The 15,209-nt window shown below is 41.4% G+C and overlaps 1 protein-coding gene across 1 annotated transcript; it reads right to left on the reverse strand.

Moving 5' to 3' along the window:
• Positions 1-153: 153 nt before the first annotated feature.
• Positions 154-14,473, reverse strand: NUB1 (negative regulator of ubiquitin like proteins 1). The gene is made up of 15 exons (XM_056484985.1): positions 14,019-14,473; positions 11,713-11,830; positions 11,465-11,626; positions 10,172-10,230; positions 9,579-9,649; positions 8,657-8,839; positions 7,085-7,173; positions 5,616-5,722; positions 4,565-4,751; positions 4,102-4,209; positions 3,797-3,949; positions 2,744-2,890; positions 2,365-2,460; positions 1,423-1,615; positions 154-826 (listed from the first exon to the last, which is right to left on the reverse strand). Exons 2-15 carry the CDS (start codon positions 11,827-11,829, stop codon positions 663-665), a joined length of 1,836 nt encoding a protein of 611 aa, XP_056340960.1. The 5' UTR covers position 11,830; positions 14,019-14,473; the 3' UTR covers positions 154-662.
• Positions 14,474-15,209: the final 736 nt, after the last annotated feature.

Consider the following 15,209-nt stretch of genomic DNA (forward strand, 5'->3'; position numbering starts at 1 on the left):
ACACACCTGCAGAGGTTCAACTGAGCTGCTTGGGGAAAGTGGCTATTTAGTTCTAAAAGCAAATTCCAGTACATCACTTCCCCCAGTCCCAGGACAGGGCCCTGCCAGGGAGTTCCCATTTTTTAAACAAAGCACAGAGGTCTCTCACCGAAGGCAGAAGCAGCATAGAATTACCTTTATTGCCTGTGTAACATCTGCAGCAAGGGACAAGCAGAACAGGTATAAACCCATGCACAACAGATACATTGACATCTGTTAGAAATCTTTCAGAAGAAAAGTTGGAAAGCTGATAGACCTCTACAGCCTCATGAACTAAGGTTTCTCATTTACAAACTCATGTTTTCCTTTTAAAGCTGGTATTTTAAAATGTAATAGAAATGCTTCTTTACTAAGTGAGCTAACTTATTTCACAATAAAAATATAGTTTAGTTCTATTAAATTTTCTTCTGAAAATAAATGTTTCTATTTTTCTATGACAATAAATTACAATGTATCACAAATGTAGGCTTTAAGCAGAGTTACAAATAAGCAGGAATTAAGTCTTTCAACTATAGTTTAACGAAATTCAAGGCCCTTAGTAAGAGATAAGCTGAAGGTGCATTTGTAATCCAAACTCAATTTGACAAGGTAAATACATATAACTGAAGTAGATTTAATAGGATTTAGTGCTGTGGTACTTGTATATAGGATAAGTATTCATGAATTATCTGTTCTTCTTCCTCGAGTGTTAAATCCAGATAATCCTCTTCGTGTTCAGGGATATCCTCTAGGATTTCATTGACTGCATCAGTATCCATGTCTTCATCTGTTGGTGAACTAGAGGAACCTTCCAATAAAAAGCAGCAGCAGTGAATTCACCACTGAAAGAAGTTGGTGCTCACCATGTTTTACCATCATGGCTGCTCTGCCAGCCTTCTCCTGCACACTTACAATCTTACAATCACTCTGCAAAGGACTGGGCAGGATGGCCACTTTTCCTTATTATTTAAACATGATGTAGGAAAGCCTTTAATTATACAGCAGGGATCACTACACCTCTGACAAATAACGAGAAAAAATACATGCAAGTTTCTTTTTTGTTAAGTGGAAAGTTATCTATTATGGTTCTATCCTGTAAGGGAGACTATGGAGGCAGGTCAGCCACCTGCAGAGCACAGATTTGGGATAAACTCCTCAGCCCTGCCCAGGACACCCTGAGTGTCACCTTCTCTCCTGGGCTGCACCTGCCTCCTCTGGTCCCTTTGTGGCTGCCACTGCAGGGAACAACAGATGCCTTCCTGTAACTGTGTTCCCAATAAAAACAGTCTGGGGCATTACTGGAGCCCTGTGCCACTGTTTCAGCAGAAATTGCTTAACTGTTTCCTACAAAAGCCAGAACAGCCTTGCCTTCCCTTCCCACCCTGCTGGATGCAACACTCTCACCTGCAGACTCCGTGAGCAGGTCCTTGGAAGAAGTGGATTCCTCTGATGGACTGGACCCTTCTGATGACAGCAGCAGTGAAGGGGGAAGAACTCCCCCATAATGAGCAAGGGTTTGGGAAGCCAGGTGGATGTTCCCTTTAAAGACCTTTAAAGCTTGTTCTGCCGACTCACGGCTGAAACCCATGTATGTCAGCTGCAGGAGGGGAAAAAGAAATAGTACAGAAAATCTGGGGAAATCCAAGCTCATCTGATACCAGGAATCTGACTCTGCATCTGACAGTAATCCTCTCACACACAGAAAAGAGCTGCATGCCAGGAATTCCTGGACTCTGACTCTGGTTTACTGGAACAGTTAACAACAGGGCAGTGACCTATTAAAGGCACGGGGATGTTGAGCAGGATCAAGAGCCTCTTGTCTAGTACCAGACCAATTATTTTTCTGTTTTCAAAAGGAAACTTCAAAGCACTCCAGTGTATCAGGGGGGTGCATGTGCTGTTTACTTTTCCTAGGCAATACAGTTTTCTTGCCTGACATCAATTACACAGCCACTCTAACTACTGACGAGCTTGTCAGACAGCCTGTCATGAGAAATACACATTCCAAGTCTTTCCCTTGTGCACTGCAGAATTTAGAGAATTGAATAAATTTCTCATTTGCTGTCTTTTTTGGGATAGAGCATTACAGTGCACACACTTTCCCTCCACATCCACGCATGGCAGGTTGGTGCAATGGGCAGGAAGTACACACAAATTACATGTTAGCCCGAGTGACCTCACCATGAAGAGTGAGTGAGAGGATGCCAGATCTTGGAGTGTGACAGCCTGAGTGACATGGGTCAGAGAATATTTGTACAGCTTTACTTAAGGAAAATCTGCTGTCTTCACAAGTACAACTCAGAAACAAGATAACAAATTCACAAGGAAGGAAGTGGTATAGCTTACTTGCTCAATACTTTCTTGGGAAACCTGAAACTGGTCCATGGCCACAGAATCATCATCATCATCTTCCAAGAGTAACTCAGGATTGTCAAGAATAAACTGCATGAAAACAGAGAGAGATCAGAGTAGAGCAACAGAGCTACAACAGTTTTCAATATGGTTGTGTATGCAGCCCAATTGTTGATAAAAGCAAACCTCACTCAACTTAAGTGATATCTGATTTACGGGGTCAGGAAGTGCAAGTTTACTCATTACAGTTCAGAAAAGGCAGCTATGAACTAAAAAACGTAGATTACAAAAATAAGAATCTGCTAAACAATAAAAATAAAACCCCAATCAAATTTCTTTTGTACAACACTACTACTACTGAAAAACCACTTACCTTAAAGGCTTGGTCGAGGTTTCCTTGTGTCCTTTGAAGAGCCACCTGAGCAGCTCTCTCTGAGTAGCCCATACTCTTCAGGGTGTTGATGTCTTCCAGCCGCCGCCGCCTTTTCGCTCTCTCCTCCCTCCTGATCTGCGCCTTTTCCTGCAAGAGCACAGACACTGCAAAGCTCACTCTGCATGGGAATGCTTTAACACATAGCCTGTGCATGTAGGCTTTCTTGGATTTTTTCCGCTTCAAGTTTGAATCTCTTGAGGAAGAGGGTTGTTTTTTGTTTTTTTTTTTGTAAATACAGACTGTGCTGCCAGACACTCGTTCCTAAATAAAGCTGCATTTCCATGAGGCAGCCCTGTCGCCCCACTTCCGCTCTGCAGATCGGATCTGGTGCCATCACAGCTATTCCAGGCCCTGTGTGCTAAGTGACAAACCCATTTGGCAGATGGGCCCACAGACAAGACTTGCCAAGGACAGACAGTCAGAACTGGGCAGGGAGCCAGGGAGTTCTGTTCAGCCTTCCCTCAGCCAGTTGGCTTTTCTGTCCACACTTCACAGTCTGAAGTCTAGAAGTGCTTCCTCAGCTTACCAAACATCACTTCAGATCTGGACAGCCCTGTTCTTCACTGACTTTAGTACAAAAAAAAAAAAAAAGAAAAAAAAAAAATCCTTTTTCCCTCCTGAATCTTCCAAGTACAAAGCCACAATAGGGGGCAGCCAAGCCTGGGAGTGACAGCTTGGTCCTGGTGGTTCATTCCCATATCACTGCTGAGTAGCAAACACTGGTGCAAAGCCTTTCCATGTGCCTCTGGTGTACAACCACAGGTCTTTGGCACTCTTGTCCCATCTGTTTTGAGACAGAGCTCCCCTTGTCAGTGCATTAAGTTTTGGTTTCAAACTTGTGCCAACACGTCCAACTGCCAGCTAGACCAACAGTGCCAGAGTGGGATCATCCAAGCCCTTAACTTAGCACCACACTGCTCTGGCCACGCAATACACATCTCATGGACACCCCAGCTCAGGTGATCTGTGATTGAATGCTTTCACTGCCCTTACCTCCCTCCTGTTGGTGATCAGATTGGCAGCATGCTCCACATTGCCGTGGCACGCTCGCAGGGCAAGGCGAGCCTCCTGCTCCGAGAAGCCCAGCAGCGACAGGCGATCCACCTTATCCGGATCTATGGACAGCTCTCCATACAGAGACGACGCCTGGACATGGGAAGAACAAAGCTTACACTGTTAAAATACAAACAAAAAATGCCTCTCTGTTTCTCTGAGTAAGCAAAGAGCAAGTGCAAGACAGAATCCAAATTGAGGGGCTGGAGTGAAGGACTCCAGAGTTCCACCTAAAGGTGTCTTACCTTCTGAATGTACTCTGCAGCCTCCTTTTCTCTGCCACTGTGGTAGTGCCCAATCCCTTGAAGGAGGTAAAGCCGTAGAAATAAAACCTTCTCACGACCATAGCTTCCCTAAGGAATTGTTTAAAGAAGGAGGGGGGACCATGTAGGTAGAAGCATGTGGTAGAACACCAGTTCATTATCAACAGAACACTCTACACACTTAGAAAAGACACAGTCAGGGCTTTGTGCAGATAAAGTATCACACCTAAACCCCTGATGATGTTTGTGAATAAAAACATAGGTTTGCCATGACCTTTTTGCCAGGCCCAATGTTTTCCCTGTGCTGACAATTACAGAACCAGATGACAGGCTAATGATACACAGGAAAACTTTAAGCTTCTAAAAGCCAGTCTTGCAATAGTTAAACAGTAACTGAATACATGTAGAAAAAAATCCCACCCCAATTAAGTCAAACCCAGCATACTTTGATGTCAATAAGCCTTTCGTGGTTCTCCCCATAGCACCTCTGGAAACATCTCTGTGCTGTGGACAGTTTTTTCTCTGCATCATCCAGGCAGTCCAGCTGCTCCAGACGGAAGTAGCACCACACTATGTCCAGCTGCAGCACTGCGTAATTATCAACCGTGTTCAGCAGCTCTGTGCTACACTCACTGCAAAATAAAACAATTTTTTTTTTTCTGGGAGAGGGTCGTTTATTTTGTTATTTCCCCCACTTCCCACTTATAACATTCATAAAACAACAGAAGTGTGCACACTCATGTTGGAGAAAACACACTCTGTATCTGAGGCAGCAAACTGATGCCAGGGGAATGGGAATCAAATACTGATCCCCAATCCATTCAGTGACATGCAGAACTGATGCCAACACCACATATTAAAGAATTACAGAAACAAAATGAGCTGTGGCTACTGTTTTAATATGGTATCTCTAAAAGCATAATGGAATTAAATCCTGAGTAATCTCTGGGACGACTGAGAAACTGCCTCAGTGCACATGAACGTGCTGAGTACTGTGCCAGTCTCCTTGCACACCCACACAAATGAGAAACAGACAGAGACAGTATTACTTTTGGGATCTCAAAAGAGCAATTTAGGGCTCTGACAGCTGATAGGAAACTAATTTACTTGCAGAAGCCCTGGTATGGTTACTGACCTCAGCTATCTGCTCCACCTTTTACAAGAAATTATTACCTCACAGGAGCAACTGCAAACGAATATCTGTAACTGTCTCTCAAGCTAATGCAATTTATAACCTGGTACATGAATATTGACAGTTTCTGTTTATGTTGTTATGAAAGATTAACTTGCCCAGTGGCAGTATCTGTTTCAGCTGTTCTACATGAAGCCACCTGTCACTGCAAGTCAGAGTTTTATCTGCTGTTTCCCATCTACAAGAGGGGGTGTGAAGCAACCCCAGGCAAAACTGGCCCTGATTTGTATGCACAGGCAGAGGTTGTGCTGTTCCTTTATGGGCTGACAGTGAAGACAGACACAAGGACTCAAAATGTTCTTACCAGAAATGCTTATCAGCATCCAACAAATATGGCAGTGCTATTTCATATTCTTTCTTCTTCATTAATGCTCTGCCCTTCTCATGGTAACCCATTGCCAGCACAAGCGCCTAAAAAACACAGATTGAGACTTTTGGCTGCACTTTCCCAAATCAAAAAGCTAAAAGGAAATATCCAGGTTATCCATCAGAGTCCTTGCTCTTCCTAGAAAAATACCACTGTATCAGTTCTGTAAGAATAGTGCTATTTCACACTGCTTCACGCTTTTCTCCCATCTGATAATGTCAGGTACTGCCTAGTTAAAAGCAGTGCATGTTACTGGCACATGAAATGCTGCACCAAGCTTACTTTAAGTCTGCAACCCCAGAGAGATTTTCAGTGGTGATACAGAGCTCAGCATTTTTCTGGGTGCTTCACTTCCTAACAGCACCAAATTTGTTTTGCTTTGCTACCACAAATATCTTGCCTAAAACCTAAAAGTTCATCTCCTGAAAAACCTCAGAACTGAAAATTAAATTTTGAATGTCTCAGGAAAACACTCCTGCAGTGTCAAAAATGAAAATGTAATAATAACTCTGGATAGAAACAACCTGCAATATTTCCTCTGATCGTTGATCAATACTGATGAAACCTCATTCACCTGAACACCACATACTTTAACTCTTCAGGTGAATTATTATGTTCAGCACTTCATCAGAACAGCATGCACTGTGAGAGTGGACAGTGTCATCCCCATCTCCCAGAGACTCCAGGTGATGCAGAAATCACAGCAGGCCTCAGGAGAGGCTGGAGCAGCAGTTGGAACACACTGGCTCATTTCTTGATATTTTGTTACTGGGTATAATTCCAAGTAGTTGTAAAAATTTTATTTATCTTCAGAGAATTCAGTAATCCTGAAAGGCAGCACCTATCACTATTCTTCTGCTTCAGTGGCCAACATCAGGTGTGTCACTCCCTCTGTAACTCAATACTTGCTCCCAACCAAAGGTATTTTCAGCTCAGAATGTGGAAATTTCTTGAATGATAAACAAATTTAAGTTTGAAAGGGGACACAGTGAAGAAGCTAAAAAAACTACTTTGACAGAGTCATATTTAAAGAGACTCATCAAGATTCCAAAAGGAAATAAAGATCATGCCTTTCTAGGACACTCAAAATTTGTAATACGCACTAATATCAACAAAATTAAAGCTTGTCTGAAACCCAAAGTAAGATATGGATCACACAGGGGTCAGTGCAAGATTAGTTCTGCAATGAGATCAGGAATCACATGTTGTCTCCAGATGACTGAAATATTCCCTATAGAGCTCCACTCCAATTGTATTTCAAAATCATGTGTATTAAACAAGCATCTGGCAGGCCCAGGGTTACATCCCCAGAAAGTCTGGCTGTATTTCAATCCCATACTCTAAATGTTTCACAGATCAAACTTTAAAGAGCCATCTGAGTGGCACTGTAAGATGGTATCACCTACTTTTTTAGCTTGAGGAGGAATCTGAATTGACCTTCCAGTCTGATTAGCTATATCTAGGTATGGGACAGAGTCTGGATCCAAGTACTCCTCTGAAAGACATAAAAAAGTTTAAAATTTAAACACCGCCTTTCAACAGAGCAACTCTGCTGCCATAAGATTATTTTAGTAAGTAGGTTTTTAAACAAAACAGCAAATAACAAAAAAAATCAGAATTACATATAAAAGCTGCATATATGTTTTTCTGGACATACCAACCAACAGTGGTTCTGGCCAGGTAAATATGAAGAATTTCTAGAAAGGTCACTGTGGTAAAGGTCTTGTGCATGCAGAAATTTAGACACAATATTAGAAGTTCCATGACTTATAAAGAAGTTTTTTCTTTTTTGCAGAAAACAAAACACCTACATTTTACAAACCATAGCATTTGAAATTACTCATCAACTAAAGCATAGCATATTTAAAAAATACAACTGAGCACAGTTGATTAAGCTGGAAAAAAATACAGCCCAGTATTTGCCTTCCTCACATCTTTAATACTTGTTATTAAACTATCAATTTTGTTTTCATTGTAAATTGAATGGAAGTGAAAAAATGATTTTTTGTAGACAAAAGATAGTCAAGGAATAGTTTGTAGAGATTAAAAGCTTCTGCCCTGTGGTTTCTATCAAGTGAAACAAAAGGATTTTTAAACCCTTACTACACTTCTCACAGAGCCTTCACCCTGGGAGACCATTCCAGACTCTGCTCTTTACTCTGGCATTGGCAAAAACCATAAAGAGATCCAACTCAGGACTCAACATCTGGGGTCTAAACCACCCCTTAAGTCCAAAAAAAGAAAACACTTCTATCAAGTGTTCAAAATCTGATATTGTGGTACCAGATTTGAAGCTTTGTTTGGATGTTTCTGCATTTGGCAGGATTCATTACCTGCTCAGCTTCAGAGTTCCTTGGATTTGTGAAACATGGAACAGAGAACTGGTTTAAACTCACCATCAAGCACTGCAGTTCAAAAACACAATATCATTTTGAGGAATTATTACTGTTAAATTAACTATATCCCCTTAACTTAATCCAGTTTCCAGGAATCAACATCCAAGGGAATGAGAACACCACAGCGATGTTGCAGATGACAGTGACAGATGAGCTGCTCTGCACAATGAAACCCATGGTTACACATAGCCATAACTAAACTAAAAAACAAAAAAGGGTTTAATGACTTAAAGCACTTTATGCCACTGTGCTTTTGTCTACAATAAATCTCAAGCTTCTCACAAGTCATCAGTTCCTTAACTGCGAAGTACCAATTAAACAATTGATTCATATTATACCCTTCTCAAAGTGCCAAAGTTTTTTGAAGCATTCCAGTTTTGTAAAAAGGGTGGAAAAGAAGTTTCAGCCAACTTAAAATCCAGTTTTTAAGTTGGTAGAAACTTAGAAAAATGTGAACTGAAATTCAGCCATGGTATAGGCAATCTTCCATGTTGAAAGGCCTCTGAGAATGTAATTTCTGATGCACAAAAATTAATGAACAAGCACCTCCCCCAAACCCAACTGTGGGGTAAGCCCACTTACCTCTCTCTGCTAGAATTTCCAAACCCTTCTTAGTTCTTTGCATCTTGTCATTTATTTCTTTTTCTTTCTTACACTGAAGCTCTTCCTCCTGAACTTTCCTTTTGGTTTCCTCATCACTCTGTTCCAGTTGAAGCACCATCACTTTTGCATTGTGTGTGACACCCTGGTCTTCAAGGGTTTTACCTGCAAAACAGAGTGTGATTAATGCAGCTCAACTACTGGAACTACTGAAATTGCAAGACTTGAGGACTCAGGCAAAGACCCTAAAAATTACTGACAGAGCCAGCAAAATTTAGTACCAGACTTGTGTCTTAAAAGCACTTTTGAAGTGACTGGTATGTTTCTTTCCTTTTTTTTTCAAACCATTAAAAAATTACCATTATTTCTATTTCAGTTTATTGATCTTCAGGCAAAAACTGCAGTAAGAACATGTCCAGGATCATACACCACAAGAGTGCAGGACAGAGGAACTGGGAACTGAATCCAAATTCCTTCTGTCAGTCCTGTGGTTCTAATTCTGATATATTCCAGGGCCATCAGCAAAGAATAAGCTGTATAATCACTTCCCACATGTCTGACAGGTTGAGAATGGGCAAAGCATTACAACAAGTCTTTGAAACTGCTACTATGCAATAAGGTTTTTAAAGAAATTCAGAGTTTCTCTTAAATGTGCATTTTCAGTGTTTCAACACTAGAAAAGGAGATTTTCTACATTAATTACAGTATTCCTTCAAATGATCTAATTCTGTTTAAGAACTTGGGTTATTATAATTAAATGCATTTTTTGTGAAGCAGAACCTGACAAATAAAAGCTATTTTTTTAAAATTTCTGAAATTAATAAGAGTTCCAAGGCAATTTTTCTTCTGAGAATCAGAAAACTAGAAGATTATCATAAAAGTGTCTTTAGCTAGAGATACATACCCAGATCAAGCTGCTTCTTATTTATGATTATTTTGACAGCATTTTCCTGTAATGCATATTCCTGTGCTATCCTGTGGAAAAAATAATTTCATTCATGAACATAAGTTTGTAAGGTTATACAATATTGTTGTTAAAATAGTAATCAAACCTAAAAGCTATTGCTTATAAATGGCTTAAAATTTTTGCTACAAAAGGTTGCTAGTAATAAAATAACATCAGCAGAGAACTTTATGTACTCTATAGAGAAAACCTGGGATACAAAAACAGAAAAGAATCTGATTTTTTTAGGCTTAAAAACACAGAAGAAAGAGAAGGTAAGGTTCACTGTTCAGAGGATCTGCCTGGTTACAGATTTGGAACACTGGTACTTGCTGGGGATTTACACAGAACTGTCTGTTTCCTGTTTTTCATATGTTAAATCACAGCTGTTCCTGAAGAACTGCCCTGCAGGGACACTGGACATCCTGTTCAGAGAATACATACTAAGAAAAAGCTTAAATCAAACAAAAAAATGGGTTTGTTTGCATTTTTTATAAACGCTTTATGACAGAGTGGTGTTTCATGAGAGAAGCACAAAGGGTGATTGCACTTACTGGGATCTGAGCTCTTTGCCTGTGATGAACAGACTGGTTTCCAGTGGGATTTTCCTGCTCTGTAGTAATTATATTGGATGGGGAAAAGAGAGAAGGAAAAGCATGATATCAAGATACTTTGGACATTTTCTTAATTAACTGTTCTATAATAACATTTCCAAATAACAATCATATTTAGAGGCTTATGGCAGCTATACATAGCAGTAATTTCTAGTTCTGTACTTGCCAGAATGCTAAAAATAAGCATTATAACAGCAGAATATTCAGAACCAAACAATTTAAATTAATTCAATTATGCACCTCCAATTTCAACTGTGCTTTGCAATTATGCCATTCACCTGTGACTGGCTAAATTATGATTAATTCCTATTAGTGTCTCTGGTCCCAGATTTGATAAACTGGAATTTTAAATTAACTCATTCCCCTATTTGCCCAGCAGCATTATAATGTAGAATTATGAAACTATTTGGTTGTTTTAGCTGCATGGCAATTCCTTAAAACTCTCTATCCTTTAGCCCAGGTAATTATTTTTCACTACAGGAGTATTTTATGTGTGAAAATGGAAGTTGAAATCTGATTTTAAAAGGGCAAAACTTAATTCAGTTCTCTGTTGGAGAAGCTTTTAGGAGCCTGCTCTAGAAGGCTGAGCAGTGGAATGGGCTGCCCAGGGAGGTGGTGGAATCTCAATCCCTGGAAGTGTTCAAGAAACAATGGGAAGAGGCACTGAGTGCCATGGTTCAGCTGACAAGGTGGTTGTTGGTAAAGATTGGACTCTATGATCTCAGAGGTCTTTTCCAACCTTAATGATTCTTTAGCTCTGTAATTCTATGGATTTATGAAGGGAACAGGTGAGTGCCATCACAACAGAAATCCTGCTTCTTATTTCCAAGTTCAAGCAACATTAATATGCTGAATCAACTTTAGGTATTCTACAGCTGAAACAATACATCTGTTATTTATTGCTAATACAAGCAGTTGCATCAGAAGGAATCAAATTGAAACAGACACTTAAATCTAATTTACCTTTCTTAATTGAAAGATTATTTGCCATTAAATCCAAAAGGGAAAAATTACTTAACTCCTCAATACTATATTCCTTTGCCATGATATTTCCATATACCTAGGAAACTAAAATATGTAATTCCTCCCTCCCCATTTTTCATATACCTGACACAGATCAATCATACAAAACTCCTGAAAAAGTTGTAGTGAAAATATCTGCACAGACACAGATCTAGAACTCAAACCCCAAAGTAAAGCCACTTATGCAGACTTTTCTGCAGTGTCACTCACTTTTCTACGAGGCAGATATATATCAAGTCTTGCAATCCCAGTCACTTTAAAGTTCTCATTTCCTGTCCCACGCTCAATTGCTTTACACCGTATTTCTTCAAGCATATTCTCTGTATCATTCTCACTGATATTCAGCTTGGATGAATATTTTTGTACAAGCTCCTGAGAAAATGAGAAGAAAAACTGGGAAAATGCACCAGTAGTATGACATGGAAAATGTATGACATCAACTCAGAGAAAATATTTACCTTCATCTCTTCACCAGCTTCTTTTTTTTCATTTGTATATGGTGGTTTCCATAGCTGAATTTTGTCCTCTCTTAAGCAGCTTGTCAGTTTTGCTATCAAATACTTCTTCTGCGCCATTCTTTTAAAATAAAAGCACAGTTGGAAAGGAGAAGAAAGAAAAAGAAACAGTCCTTTAATATAGCTTTCCTGTAGTAAGATATTCTGCTTTTAAACGAGTCTAAGTGACATTTTGGAATCCTGCAATATATGATAAGTATTAAATGCATTCCATGCATTTTGGTGGGGAGGGGAAACTGAGGCCAAACTATGAGAAAAATTGGGGGGAAAAAGTTATTGAAAAGAGGGTGAAATTTGGATTGGAGTAGGGATAAATTACAAGGGCCCTGCCTTTTCAAGACAAATTAAACCTCTTCCTATCCCCTCACATGAACTGGGATTGCAGAAAGTGTTAATACACCAAAATTGACAATTCCGTTGTTCTGCCCTGCTCTGGATGCAGCTGCACAATCCACCACTTCTGATTCAGCTTGGACAGAGCAGGAAACTCTGAATGAACCAGCATGTCCCTGGGGAAAAAACCAAATACCCTAAAAAGCAGAAAAGGCACACAAAGGGCAAGGAAAGGTGGGTGCAGAGATCTCAACAGAAAAAACCAAATTCTAGGTGAATGATAAAGCATGGGAGAGTTGTGGCTCTTGGACACTGGGAATCGTATGGAAAATGTCCTTAAAATTGTACAGAAAAGCATTTAAAATGTTGTCATAGATGCACTAAGGTGGCCATGAAATTTAATTAATCAGTTTCACTTTTCTTTCAGAGTAGTTTCCATCTTTCATTCTTGTTTATTAGCACACAGTTCTCAGGAGAAAAGGGAAAAGTTCCCTCAGTTTCAAAAACTACTCCTGGCTCAGAAAAACACTGTCTGAGGGGGAAAAAAGCAGGCAAATATCTGATATGTGGTAAGTTTACTGATCAGCCTTACCTCAAGCCCAGCTTTACTGAGCTACAAATTCCCTGGAAGCTGCATTGACAACAGTCTTCTCTAAACAGGACTCAGAGGGATGATTTAACAACCCTTCCAGTTGGATTGCTGTAATTTGCAAAGTGTCTGTCAAAACTAGCAGAGATAAACACACATTCTTTTTCCTGCTGGGATGCCACCGCTATTATTTTAGAGCCAAGGCAAACAATGGCATTTACAAAGCTAAAAGTGACAAAACCACTTAATTTTCAAAGTGCTGTACTGTAGCTATTAATGCAGCTTTCACCCTCTCCCAAAACACACCAGGGAATTCTCATGAACAGCCTGTAACCATCATTTCCCCAGATCTGTTTTATAGCCTTAATTCTACTTAACATTTACAAAAAAAGTTACTCATGGTTTTGGGCCACTCAGATAAAATTTTAAATTCCAATCTATTCTTAAGACAAAGAACTGTAAGCACAGGTGGCATTTATAAACTGGTCATTCATCAGTTTATCAATACTATAGCTTGGTAAGTTTGTAATTTCTAATTAAGCTATCAAAACAGAAAACACCACTGTTGTCTCCAATTAAACTTACTCCTACAAAACCTCTATTTAAAAAATAAACTTCTGCTTTCACAAACACAAACCCTACGATTTTATATGTACCATTTCTAACAGTTATAATAAATTCCATCACACCATCACTAAATTGCATTAGAATCCATAGCAAAAACCTTTGATGACTTACTCTTCCATCAGCCATGAAACGCCTCAAGTGCTCCTGATGCAATTTCACTTTCGGTACGAGTTTAAAGGGACTTTCCTAAAACTCATTTGAGTAAACAACGGGGGTATTTTCCCCAGAAACACCCTGAATGAAAGACCCAGCTTTTGTAAATAAAATGTCATCCTCTAAGGCCAGTTTGCCATATACGTGAAATAAAACAGGCGGAGAAGAAAGATGCGTGACTTCAGATGGAGCAACCAGGCTCAAACGGCAAATTGTTGACGGAAGGAACAGAGGATTGTCAGGATTGTTGGAAAATAAAGCAGGACATATTTATTTTCCTTAAAAAGGAGGCAAGCACAGCTCTGACACGTTTCTGCGCAGCCGACGGAGGGGAAGCACTGAGGCAGCGCCATGAGCAAACCCATAGGGACGGCAACGCCACAGGGACGGCAACGCCACAGGGACGGCAAACCCATAGGGACGGCAACCCATCCCTGCACCACATCCCGGAGCATCCTCATCCCTGCCCAGCAGCACATCCAGCGCCAGCCCCCCGCTGTCACCGCGGCGGTGCCAGCACGGCCCCGGCCCCGGCCCCGGCACCCACCTGCGCCCCGCGGGCTCGGCACCGGGGGAAGCTCGGGGGCTGCCGCAGCCGCCGCTTGCCGGCAGGGAGGGAGGCAGGCGAGGGCCGCGGTCCCTGAGGGAGAGGAGCGGGAGCGGCTCCTACGGCAGCCCGGAAGGCCCAGGGAGCCGGGCGTGACGTGCGTGAAGCCGCGCCCCGCCCGCCATGGCCGCGCCTGCCCTCACGCTGGGGCGCCGGGCCGCGTCTCAGAATTCCCCTCAGCCGCGGTGCGCTGGGGGCTTTGGGCTCCGCGTGCTTTCAAGCCTGGTGAAAAAAACGCAGAATCACAGCGTCAGTTAGGCTGGAAAAGAGCTCTGAGGTCATCGAGTGTGACACATGATGGAACCGCCATGTCAACCAGACATGTCCCGTCTTGTCTTAAACATCTCCAGCGACTGTGACTCCATCACCTCCCTGGGCTGCCCGTTCCAGTGTCTAATCTTCCTTTCCATGGAGAAATTTCTCAAAAATTCCCCTGGCACAGATTAAGGCCGTGTCCTCTCCTGTCCCTCAGGAGATTTATTTACCTCACCAATGCCTAAATGCCTAAAGTGGGGTGCCAAGAGCACACACCAGGCTCTTCTTGGTGGTGCCCAGCAACAGGACAAGAAACTGATGCACGAGAAACTCCATCTGAACATGAGGAAAAAGTTCTTCCCTGAGCAGTGACCAAGCACTGGAACAGTTTGCCCAGAGAGGCTGAGGAGTTTCTTTCACTGTGGATGTTCCAGAACCATCTGGACACAATCCTGTGCCGTGTGCTCTAGGATGGCCCTGCTGGGGCAGGGAGGTGGGACCAGATCACCCCTGACCCTTCCAGCCCGACCCATTCTGGACTTCTGTGAGACATAACCCATGAAACAGCAACCTACAAGTTCTAAGTGACGTCCAGATGTTAGAAAAATAAATGAATTGTTGGTAGAATTGCTGTTGTTAAGGTTTAGGGCTCGACATGTTTCAATGATCTCAGACCTTGGGGAAGGTTAACAAAGCTTGGGAAGAAAGAGTTACTACTGATAGTAGACACAAAGAATGCAAAATTTACAGGCCACAAGGACATTTGGCAGAACTCCCAAGATAAGGAAGAAACAAATAAAACCAACTCAGTAACTGTGCTGAAATCAGCTCCATCTGGGTAAAAGGTAATTCTGGCAGGCTCACATCACAACTCCT

The sequence above is a fragment of the Oenanthe melanoleuca genome, chromosome 2 (genome assembly GCF_029582105.1).
Source record: "Oenanthe melanoleuca isolate GR-GAL-2019-014 chromosome 2, OMel1.0, whole genome shotgun sequence".
Classification (NCBI taxonomy): Eukaryota; Metazoa; Chordata; class Aves; order Passeriformes; family Muscicapidae; genus Oenanthe; species Oenanthe melanoleuca.